At 28.4% G+C, this 13,403-nt stretch overlaps 1 protein-coding gene across 1 annotated transcript in view; it reads left to right on the plus strand.

Annotated features, from left to right (window-relative positions):
* Window positions 1-13,403, plus strand: part of LOC100210552 (vacuolar protein sorting-associated protein 26B) — a 60,752-nt gene that overhangs the window by 17,393 nt on the left and 29,956 nt on the right. Inside the window, exon 2 of the mRNA XM_065797975.1 lies at window positions 4,822-4,965. Coding sequence (XP_065654047.1) covers window positions 4,822-4,965 — 144 coding nt within the window. The remainder of the gene's footprint in view (window positions 1-4,821; window positions 4,966-13,403) is intronic.

Raw genomic sequence — 13,403 nt, forward strand, 5'->3', positions numbered from 1 at the left:
TATCAAACTTTTATTTTAATGATGATTAAGAAGATGTTAATTGCCACACTTTTTATACGCAATTAAGAATAATAATTAAGTTAATAAAAAAGTTCAATATCGATTTAAGTCAACTTATTAGAAATAATAGTGGGAAACACGTTGCATTTTGTTTCAATAATGTGTTCAATTTATAACTAGTCATGATAGCAATTGCCATAACATATTTTTAGTGAGTTATTTTACAAAAGCAATTTGTAGAAACAAGTGTAAAAAAATAATATATAAAAGCGAATACTCCACGATAACTTGCATCAATAGCTGTCTTGCTTTATATTACTAATATAAATTAAATTGTGAATGGATATAAAGTAATATGCTTTTTAATATATTTTAACTGACAAAATTAAAAATAATGAGTTATGTAGTGGGGGAATTGTATGTGCCACAAAAGCATTAGAAAGAAAGAATAAGCTTGTATAAAGAAAGAAAGCATAAGCTTGCATAAGAAACCTCACTGTAATTCTCATAATGTTAGGAAAAAAATTAAAAAGAAAAAAAAAAGATGAGAAAAAGCAGCAAAATTGTACAGCCATCTAAAGTAGTGCTTCCCAGCAATCCACATTAAATATACATGTACCATAGCAAATAACTTGCACATTTTTTTGAAACTAAACACATTAAAAGTAATTAAGTGTTTCCCTGAGGTTTTACGGAATGCCTGCCATCATTTTGTTGTTGCTCATATCTCAAGTAAGTGTTAAACACCTGTTTTTACTTTGTCGTTGCCAATATCTCAAGTAAGTGTTTAGCATCTGTTTTCTGTTTTAAAGCTCATTACCTCAGACTATTGTAGTTGCTTTACATCTGAGTTAGTTATAGATATGCTTTTTTTTGTGCATGAATAAGTTTTTTATTTAAATGGTGTATGGTTTTTTGATGAAGTATATATTGAATTAATTTTTTCTTATAAATTGATGAAAAAAACAACCTAATTTCACATTTTATTTTGACAAAAAGCTGTCGTCGGTGAATAAAATAATTTTTAAAACTGGCGTATCTTAAAGAGATGTTTCACAAATTCGTATATGGGTGTATATGGGTGTTTATCAATAATTCCATTCATATAGTATTTAGTGCGGTTTTTTTCAATTGTACAGTGGTCTATAAATGTCAAAAAGTCTGGCAAAAATCATAATTTTAATAAGTAAGAAGGTGCGGGTCTTTTCCTACCCCCACTATATGGACTTTTTTGAATTGAACATTGTTATATGCCCATAGTGTGGTTGTTGAAATCATTTTGCCCTAGAAACTGTGTTTTATTTGTGACTGTTAGTATGTTGTTTATATACATATATGTGGCATATATGTGACATATATGTTTGCAAAAGTAAAGAACATACAGACTTTATATTACCAGAAAAAAATAAAACTTCCGGATTCCAATAGTTCCATCATTTTTGGCATTTTAGTCTTAAGTCTTAGAATCTCAAAAAATCAATGGAACTTTACATCCCTGGACACTAATAAAGCACCCCTGTGTGCATCCATTTTTATCAAGGTACACAGTTAGAAGTAAGAAAACTGAAGAGCTTTCTTATAGGCAATGGTGTCAGACTCAAGCATTACTTTTTTTAATACAAGGAAACAGTTGATGTGAAAGACCAAACTCCACCATCATGAAAACAATAAACATATCTATATAAAATTTCGAGCTAGAAAAAAACTGACTAGGAACTGGTACTTTCTGCAGTTCTATTCTCCGTTTGATCAGTATTATGCACAGCTGCAAATTTTAGCCACATTCATTTGCTATTCATTTTTATAAAAATTTTTGCCCATGGGTATGATGTGAGGGGGATCCTTCCAACGGCTATACATATAAAATTTATTTACAAATAAAATTACTAATTTCTGCCTCATTTTTGAAATGTATGTATATATGTGTACATATGTATATGTGTATATGTATATGTGTGTGTGTGTGTGTGTGTGTGTGTGTGTGTGTGTGTGTGTGTGTGTGTGTGTGTGTGTATTTGTATGCTCTTAGTGGGTATATGTGTATATAACAAGTATACACTACCACTTCCCAGTGCTACTAAAGTTTTACATAACGTGTCCAGTACTACATAATGTGTTTATACATATCAAGTTATACATAATATCCAGTGGCAAAAAAGCCACATAGCAAACTAATGGCTTTCAAACACAGACGCCACTGGTGTCAATTTACCAGACTTTTAAGTGGTAATACTGTCTTGCACAGAAATCGCACATGATTGAAAAGAGACCTGCTGGTAGAACAAGTTACCTCGCTAAAACCATATCACTACTTTTGCATGTATAGAATATATGAATGACAGAATTGACACTGTATCAACATAACACTTAGCACTATATGTAACTCCCCACATTAAAGAAATAGTTCAACCACCTAAAAGCCTCAAATTATCTTTACTACTCAAAAAATATAACAGCTTTGAATTCTTGCATTAATATAGAGGCTGATGAATAGCATAGGTGCTGATGATAACCAGATATCATCAAATTATTGCGGTTTCTCATCTGCTACCAATGATACCTTCTCCCCATAAACAACTACAAGTACTGAAATTGCACCACGTCCCAACTCGACACCCTAGTGAAAATATTGCTCAAAACTTACCAGATATAACAAACTGCCGATACCATACTAGAAGACCTTTGACTAAGCTTAATTTGTAATAAAACTTTATTTAAAAAGTAACAAAAAAACATAAATTTTTTTTATTTATTGATCTTTTTTATAGTGATCTGATAGATTGCTTGATTCTGTAGCTAGTATTTATTGATTCTTTTTTATAGTGATCTGATAGATTGCTTGATTCTGTATTTATTGATCTTTTTATAAGCTTAAGATCAACAAAGTGAATATGGCACTCTTATTCAGGCCTTGACTTGACTGTTGAAAGACATTTTGCTATTCATTTTTATTTTTTCTTTGTCATCATTGTTCTATCCAAAATATAGCAGACTGAAAATTTATCATAAATTTTTACTAACCATATGTGACAACATAGTTAGTTTTTCCTGGTCATTTTTGTTTTGATTTTCAGACATCTCATAATGATTAAGAACAGGTTAGAAAAAAGAATTAAAAAAAAAAGAATTATTACACTTTTTCTTGTCATCCCCTAGTTCCGGATCTGCGAGACATAATGAAACCAAGGTTTAATCTTAATGTTCCTTTCAGTTCCTCTAGGACCTTTTCAGCTTCTAGATCATCTAGATTCTTTTCGCTTTCTTGGCCTGTTTCATTGTATATCTGCTAGTACAGTTTTGATGTCTTAAAAAGGCACAAGTATATGGTAGGGTATTTAACACCATAATACACCAGTTTAGATAGGTAGAGAAACAAGTTTTACTATCAGTTCTCTCTCAATTACCCACCTAAAAATATTTTTAATGCCAGCAAATTCAGCCTTTTTTTATCAATATTTGCTCAACAAAAGTTTAGATTTTAAAAATGAAGTGAACAGATGGCGAGCATAATAGTTTTAAGCTTACAAAAGTCTGAAATTCCACTCCAGACCAAAACTTTATAAATAGTTTTAAGAAATCAGAAATATCAGTAGAAGCAGTGGAAAAGCCAAAAAAAAGAATATAACAATCCTTTTTGTGGCTTAGATGTTAAGGAGACTGTAATGGAAAGATGATTTTGAATTGTTACAACAAAATTTGATGCAGGTTTTAACATCATGGTTGAAGACATTCTAGACATTGATCTGGATGTTTGTAATGATAACAATTCATCAATAAGGGCATCATTAATAAGTATTGACATCATTAAGAAATCATCAGATGAGAACATCATTACAAAATTTTAAAAAATTTTAGTTAAAATAATTTTCTTATTCAAAACTTGATAAATCATAAACATTATTCTGTTGAGAAAAACCTTTATTTTACCCCATAAAATTGTATTTAAATATATTACTGTATAACTTTAAATATTACTGTATAACTTTTGAGTTATTCAAAAATGTTTAAAACAACCAAAGCACATCATAAATAAGTAGAATCTTGTTTTTAAGATCAAACTCTTTAAAATCAAAAAAAAAAAAAAAATGAATTTTTAGTTTTTCTAAAAGTATTCATAGCATACTTACATTTAAAAAAAAATTAAAGAGCAGAATCAACTTGTTCAAAAAACCATGAAACAAAATTCTTTGCTCAAAGAAGGAAAATTTATGCAAAATAATATTTTTAAATAGTTTTTTTTTTAAACTTTATGTTGATATAGAAATATTGGAAATCCATGTACTATGTTTAATTCAAGTGGTTGCTTTAAACAATCTGGAGAAGAAAGATTTCATTATTTTGAATATCTTTTTCTTTTCCCTTTTTCACTTCATGTCAATCTTTTTTAAAAGTGAACCTATCATAAATAATTTTTTCATTTTATTAATGAAATCTTTACTGGTTCATGGCATCAATGAACATTTCATCAATGATTCTTATCTGTCAGCCACATTAATACTGACAACCTGGAATCATGCCTAAAATTAAAAAAAAAATACACTCATGACTTTTCAATGAGATACAAAGGTTAATATTTACATTATGTTTTCTTATTGTTTATCAGCCTTTGTATTGACTTTAATTTTTTGTAGCTCTTGGAGTTTGTATTCACAATATTTTGTGTAGCTCTTGGAGTTTGTATAATTTTTGATATTAAATTGTAAAAAATCTTTAAAAGTGAAAAGTTTGGATTTTATTGTAGGCTTTATTCTGTTGAATTATCCAAGTTGATTTGATAAAAAACATTCATTTACCAAAATTTCTTTCTAACAATTAATTTAGAGTTTCTTTGGATTCGGTCAAACAGCTGAGGTGTCGATTGTACTTGCTGATGCAGAAAACAGAAAACAAGTGGAAGTAAAGTTAGAAGATGGAAAGCGAGAACAAATGTATTTATATTATGATGGAGAAACTGTAGCAGGAACTGTAAGTATCAAAAATTATTTCCTAATTGTGTTATATAAAAATCAGAGTTGTTTTGATTTAAATTGATTGAGTTAAATTGGTTGATTCATATTGATTTAAGTCATGCTTTATTTTTTATTAAGTTAATTTTTATTTGTCATGAATTTCTAACTAAATTGAATTTTTTGATTTTGATTATTTTTAATGATTTTAATTTTAATAGTATTTAATTAATTGATTTAATCTACTTGGATCCAAATACACTACCTGAGAATAACTCCTATATAAATTATTAGTAGTATATAGTTATATTACAGTTATATACAATATAGCTTGAAATAAAAACAATTTCTGGTGCTGGTTAACAAAAAGATGAAAAAAAAAAAGGAAAAAAAATTAGGATATGGTTTGAAGAAATACCAGCAAAGTTTGGGGGTAAGGATAATAAAGCTAAATGCAAAGGCTGTGCTGAACAAATGCAAGGTTTGGTAGCTTGAATAAAAACCACAAAGGTAAATGTTTTGGAAGATTTTGAGATTACCATTAATGTTATCAAGACAGAAAGTATCAACCAGACAACTGTAGAAAATATCAACCAGACAACTGAGGAAACACAAACTAGTCAATCTTCTATTGAAAAAACTAAATCTAGTCAATCAACTATAGAGAAAGCAAATTTATGTTCGTTAGGAAATCAGTATCACAAAATCTGAAAAAGATGCAATTGATTAGCAGATAACAGGAATGGTTTATGTTAATAAGTTTATGTAAAGCTTTCAGACTGGTTAGCCATCCATCCAGAGTTTATCAAAATGATATATTTCTTATTTCTAAGATAAACCCTCCTAATAGAGTTAATATTGTTAGAAAATGACTACCTGCTGTCCACAGTTTTGGTTTGCTTCATTATTAGTCTGTAACCATGAGTATTAATAGGTGGAAAAATGTCAATGATGAACCAATAGTTTTTGCCACAGTAACAACAATGAACTCAGATATTTATTTTGCAGATTTGTACAATTGTTACATTTCATTAGCCATTCACATACTTTATTACTTACTTCATTACTACATTACTTATTTCATTGGCCATTCACATACTCATGATTTTCTGTAAGTATTATTGTTGATGCATTGCTGCTGTTCTAAATGAACTTTCAGTGGTGCACATTTAGTAGTGATCTCTCTTTGTTAGTTTTTTTGTTGACAAACTTTTTCAATATTTATAGAGAGCACTCTTTGTTTTTTTGTTGGAAAATTTTATTTAATGAAACGGTTTTACTCTAACTACAAAGTTAAATGCCTTCCTATAGTTTTGTTTTTATTGGCACTTTTTTTGTTTTTAAATTATTTTTTTTATAGTTATAGTTACATGAATTTAGGGGGGGGGGGTTCTAAAATTAACTTTTTTTAGATATTTTGTAGTTTAACCACTTTTTCTTAATTAATTTTTTATGCTGATTTTGAATTTTAAATAGAGTTGATTTCCGCGGCAATGATCTACTTGTATCTTTAAAACAAATTACTTCATTCTTCATCTTGCTCTTTTTCAATATGTTGACTGACATCTGATCCACTAGTAAATGGGCTGCCTTGTAGTTTTAAACAAGTTAAAATAAAATTTCTCCTGGACACCTGATGTAAAGCTTGTTGTTCTTTTTTAGTTAAGCCGCTTTGTCTTAGTTGAATCTGTTGCTGGTTCCAACTGTATTCTATTCTTTCAATTTTTCTAACAATAGGACCCATTTTCCAAAATAGTTCTAAATTATTTAAATCTTCATTTCTTAAATGGTTTGAATATTTAAGAACATTACTACGTGAAACTGTTGAAAGTGACGGTTTTTTTCAAAGTCGATTGCTATGAGTTCCACACTGGCGCTCAAGTTCAATATTATTTGTAACTGTTTTATCAACTCCAACAACTTGATTAAAAACGTAATACTCATCAGGTAATTGATCATTGTTTCTTTCTCCAAACCCATAATGCTTTCCTCTTTGGTGTTGACGAACTATAGCTAAACTTTGCCGAACTATATTTGCAAGAATAATGCAATCATCAAAGTTCTGATGCGTATTTTCGAACTACATCAACTTCTAAGCCAAAATCTTCTTTAATGAGATTTTTAAAAAGTCTCTTTGATACTCCTTGAACATATGGCTCTTAAAATTCAAAGAATTGTTCATTTATGACATCATTAGATTAGCTGGCATACATCTTGCTAAAGAATATTTGCAGTTTAGAATGTGTGGCTTTACCTTTAGTTTTACAGAAAAATGGTGAAATGACTTGTATTCCAAAAGCTGCGACTAAAGTAACTATAATGTGATCAAAATTCATAGAATCTCGGACTAAACAAGCAAGTTTATTTGTGATATATTCATGTTGGTCTAAAAACTCCTTAAAGTCATCCCAGTGAAAGCAAACTATAAAAGAACATTTCGAAAGACATTCAAATCGAACATCTTTAAATTCAAAAAGAAAAATATATTTGTTTTTATGCTGCATAAAAGTTTTAAATTCCATGGTTTTTGAATAAAACTCGGACCAAACGAGTTTAGTACCCATGATAGAAAGGTTAAAGATAACGTTTCCGTACTTTTGTTAATAGATATATCTAACAGAAAGCCTTTGAAAAAGTTATCCATTTTCATTTCATTTTCAATTTGGTTTAGAACTTTTTCAATAGCTCTGTCAAAACCTAAAGCTGTATGTGAAGTGCAAAACAGTTGACCAGCAGGAATTTCTCTATCGAGTATATAAGCTGTGATTTTAGATATTTCTATATTTTGAACAGTACTGTCAGTCATATGAACATCTACCTTCTGGTATAGTTCTTCTGAGGTGTATTTTGAGGCTTCCTATAACATTTCGAATGTTGTTTATATTCCATCTGCAATATTTGTTGTAGTTTCTGAAGCAATTGCTAATGTAGGCAAAGGAAAATAGAATTCTCAGTTAATATGTAAACCAAAAGGTGCAAAGTTCCCAACATGCTTTCGAGTGGTAGTCAGTTACGTGAGTTATTATATCGCCACTATTTTTAGCTTGAATAACTCATACTCATGCATCTGTTTTAGTTTTTTATGTATGGCATTGCATGTTGGGAGTGTGTTAGAATCAATAAATGTGTTCTCAATAGCTTCACAATCATTTTTCATCATACTTAGTTATACAGTCAGTTTCACATGGATTTTTCTATTTTGTTTTAAAAATTCGATTGCCGATTACTTTCAGTACAATTTGCATATCCCTCATCAAGAATCCTTCTCCATCTAACTCTGCACATGCATGGTAGATATCACTTAAGATTAAGTTTTTTGATTGTCGCACATTAGGTGGAACATAAGTATTGTGAGAACTTTCTTCAAATAATAGTTTTGATTTTGATCTTGTCATGTATGACAGTTTTGGTTCACTTACATCAACAAATATAACTCTCTTTTTTTTAATTGGTTCAGTGTCTTTTTCAAAGAACTTATGTTTATTTTTTGTTAATTCTTTTTCAAGAAATTCATCTTCATCTTCAAATTCACTTAACTCGCTATCATCATTAGCAACGTACATTGTCTGATAAACTGCTGTTTCATTTCTTATCTTTTTCTCCATTTTTTTTCGTCATTATTAACTTTTTGATGGAAAGTTTTATCAACATTTTGACATGTAAAATTTCTGTTATAGCGCATGTTTTCTAGATACGAGTAGTCTTCAGCATTCATTGAAATACTGAAAAACTTCTCTGGCTTTTCACGATGTTGTGAATTGAAACAGAAAATGTCAAAAAGTTTTTTAAGGGATTCGTTCATAGAAATACATCTACTTAAAAAGCTATCACCTTGCTTGTTTTTGTCAACACCTTTTAAGTAGCGATATTCATTGATTTCACTTTGCAGACGTTTTAAAATGGCCTGATATGATATTGTGTAGATATTACACTCTGTCCAATGAATTTCTACTAACTTTGCAACTTTTCGACAAGCACTTTCAAAAGATAATTTATTGTTGACTTCAATAAAGACAAGTGAAAGAACATCTCTGAGTAAAGGCAACTTTGTATGACAAAATTTGTCAACTACAGGGAGACTTATTAAAGGAGTTTGTTTATTTTGATTTAGAACTATTTTGTTATTACGTCTTGTTACAATTTTTTTCATTTTAATTGATATCTAAATTTAGTTAACAATAATAGAAGCAAAGTATTTTCTAGCAAAGTAAAACAAAAGCTATTTTTTAAGTATATATAAATTTTACGTTTTAACAAAAAAAAATCCTATCAAAATTTAAATTGCATAAATTTTAACATAAAGTTGCATAACTTTATAGGCAAAATAACCGCTGTAAAGATTTTTCTTTTAAATTTTTTTTTTTTTTTTTTTTTTTTTTTTTTTTGTATCTTTAAAAATGTTTAAATAGAAGTAGAAGGCCAACTACAAAAAAATAGAAAAAACTGAATTGTTTTTCAAACTTTTCTAAAAAAATTCATAAAGAATAACTGGTTAAACAAAAAATATAGAATTTTGGACCCCCCACCCCCACCCTAATGAATTTCTTCTTTTAAATACAATTTAAATTCTGCACAAAATTTATATTCAGATACTAAATCAAACTTCTATGTAACACTGATTACTCCAAGAGATTTAGATTTAAGATGATGACTTTGTTATTTGTTTACGCTAAAAAACTGTGAGCAAGAGAAAACCAATTTTTTTAATAATTTTATTTGTAATTAAACTTTGAACAATTAAGTTTAATACTTTGAACTTTTAACTAAGCTAGTATGCTTTGTACTCAAAGTTTTTTTATTTAATGTAAATGACAAAAGAATGACCTTTAAACAAAAACTGTTTATTAACATAATTTTCTAAATTTTAATTAGTTTTTTTGAAGTTATTAAATACTTAAATTTTTTGCTTAAAGATGTATTTGAATTATTAGTTAAAATTAAAAATTGAAATCAATATTTTAAATTTTATTAAATAATAATACTGAAGCTTGTTTAGTGTTGAGTCTGCTTCATTTGATTCTTAAGTTGATTTTAAGCATGGTAAATTTTACATAAAAATGGTTCTCTAAATAGATTTGATTAAAGATAAAGTACATATCTAGAGTTGATGACACAGAGGATTTTAGGGAGTCTGGAGCTAGTCTTATGAGTAAGTTTTTTTTATACCAATGGCACAAATGTTGTAATAAACATGAATAAAAAACATTTAACTTTTATTCCTGTAGAAGATTAATTTCCTAATCTGGAAAAATTAACAAAAGGATAAAACATTTAACGGCGCAATTTGACTTTCAAATAAGCAATTAATTAAGTCAATTTACCTTTTATTTTTAATTTGTGTTTTGTTAAATTACATCATAATACAAATTTCTGTTTTACAAAGTTTCAAATGCACCCATCACCAAATTTGCTGAATTTCAGCGCAAATGTTTAATAATGTAAGTTAGGATAAACTGAATTTTTTCAAGCTAGGAAAGACTGAATTTTTTAAAATTAGGAAAGATTTCTTTTTTAAATTCATATCTTTAAGATTTACAGCAACTTTGAATAAAAAATTTGAACTTCAATTTTGAATAAAAAATAAGGACTAAAAATATTTTTTCATTTCTTAAATAATGTAGTAATGCTACGATGCTAAAATTAGGTACCAAAGAAGTTTAAAACCTGCTGAATCTGAAAATTATAGTCTTGTATTTCTTAAAGCAATAAAATATAGTTTATTTAAAATTTAGATCCAAAAAGATCCACAAAACACACTTAATGACAATAAAAAGAAGGATTGGCAACAATAGCTCTAGAAAAAAATATGACTGATAGAAAAAACTTTTGGTTTTGATTATATTAAAGATAATATGTACTTTATGAATTTTGTTTTGGGTTAATGTTTTGGTTTTTCAATTTTATAAAAAAAAAAAAAAAATTACTATTCAACAAAATATAATTATTATTTTTTGTTCAATATTAAAATTGTATTTAAGATTTCTTTTATTTAAGTATTTAGATTTCGATTCCTCATTATAGTTTCATATGTATAACAAAATCAATTGTTCTTTTGTTGATATTTATGGAGTTTGTTATAAACAATCATGTACCCATATAAGAAATCTGATTGATGGTATTGACAGGAATGATCATGAATTACTTGTAAAACAATTTTGAAAAAAGAACATAGTTATAGTATATGCATACACCATCATGAAATGTTAATTATAAGAGTGACTTAGGTCTAGTAATTTTGAGTTTAAAATTAAAAAGAAATTTATTTTCAGCAATGTCTAATAATATTAAAGTATAATAACATATTAATGATGTTTATACGGGATGCAAATATGATGCTTGTCCTTAGAATGGAATGCTTAACTTTTGGCTATATAATGGTTTTGTTAGTAGTTTTGGCTAATGGTTTTGTTAGTGGTTTTGATAGTAGTTTTGGCTAATGGTTTTGTTAGTCTTTTTTAAGATTAGGATTTTTCAAACAAACGTGAATGGAATGATATGGTAAGGTGATATTATGGTAAAAGTTAAGAAACAACTCAAAAAACATGTTCTATATAGCTTCTATATAGGACATGTTTTTTGAGTTGAAACTTAAATATCTTGAAACCTTCTTTACAGAAATATTGCTATATAATACCACATCTAAAGCAATAAAGTATTAAGATGACTTTTCAAACTAAGCTAAAGAGTGTGATATCAATGAATGTATCGATTGCTAATCCAACCCTCGGAATTAGGAAAATTGAGATCGGCAATAATTTGCCGACCATAATCTTTTAAAGGTCGGCATCAGGACGGCAAAAAAAATTTGATACAAAGGTCTTACTATAAAACATCGAAACGAGGTCGGCAATTTATTTGCCGACCTCAAACACTTTTAGGTTGGCATTGCCGAATGCCGACCCTTATTCCAAGGGTTGCTAATCAAATTAAGCTAAATATAACCAATTATTAAATTAAGCTAATTATTACCAATATTGAGACACATTAGAAATATTTAGCTGCTCATCCAAAAATTCTTCCTTTACTGGATATAATTAAATAATTTTTATTTATGTTTGTTGCAATATTTGTACCATTGTTTTTTAATCTGTATGAATGTTCTAAAATATACAGTATTAAAGGATGTGCAACCAGGTTAGTTTGACTAAAGACAAAATAACTTAGTTATTTAAAAACTAAAATAACAAAATTATTTGGTCTTTAGTCAAACAAATTTAAATATTCATTAAAAACTAAAAAAGAAAAATATTTTAATATTTCAATTTTAATTTTAATTAATACTTAAAATATCTTTTATTAAATTTTTTTACTTAAGTAAAAATTTAAGACTTTAATAACTTTAAAAAAACATGTTTGATTTAGTATCTGAATATATTCTAAGACAACTGCATATCTGAGACAATTGCATTGCTCATTGCTTGGGAGGCCGTGCTCTATCTATGAATGAGTCAAGCTCTCTTTAAACTTAAATCATGCCAAAAGTAACCCAAAATATTAATCATAAAAACCATTCTCACAACCTTACTGTTTTAATATATTTTTTACAAATATTTGTGGTCTGCGAAGCAACCTTTCATCAGTTGAATCTTACCTCTTGTAAATTTCACCAAACTTACTTGCTATTATTGAGTCTAATTTAAATTCTGGCATTCCTTCTTCAGATCTCAGTGTTGATGGGTACTATCCTTTGATATCAAAGACTCTAATAGCCACATGCTTGGCTTAGGGGTATACATATGCATCAATTCACCTATTCGTTGTGAAATCAGGTTTGAATCCTTTGACCATTTTTGTATGTGCTTTTTCCTAGCAACTCTTCACTTTATCACCTTTCTCTTCGTTTTTTACCATTTTTCTTCTTCCAATGACTGCAATCTTTTATATGTACTTTCTTATCAAATTGACCATGCTCTTTCTCTTTACCCCTCTGCATATATTGTTGTTATTGGTGACTTTAATACTTATCACACTGAATGGCTCGGCACTAACGTCACTGACCCTGCTTGCACTAAAGTCTATGACTTCTGCATTTCTCAATCAATATAGTTAACTTAGTGACAACCCTCATCATTTATCTCCACTCCTTGATATCTTTTATCTCATACTTCTTCTTTGGATTCATCCTATCATCACACTACTTACTTAATCCTAAAGCTGACTGATTCTTTTTGTGATTTTCTTCATGATGGACTTTGGGCTGATGTCTAAACCTTGTATAAACAGCATAACCTCCTGGATTCAGGCAGGAATGGAAGCTTATATTCCTTCTTGTCGGTTCCATGTCAAGTCTCATTCTGTTCTATAGTTTTCATTCTCTCTGGTTCAGCTGCTATATCTAATTGTAATCATTTTTTTCAGCTTTTTCAAAAGATTAACTCTCTTGAGAATAAGCAGCTATTTTTTATTGCAAGAAATTGATGTAAAAAAGTGCCAACTTATGCTTAAGCTCCATTCTCA

This window comes from Hydra vulgaris, chromosome 05 (assembly GCF_038396675.1).
Source record: "Hydra vulgaris chromosome 05, alternate assembly HydraT2T_AEP".
Taxonomy (NCBI): domain Eukaryota; kingdom Metazoa; phylum Cnidaria; class Hydrozoa; order Anthoathecata; family Hydridae; genus Hydra; species Hydra vulgaris.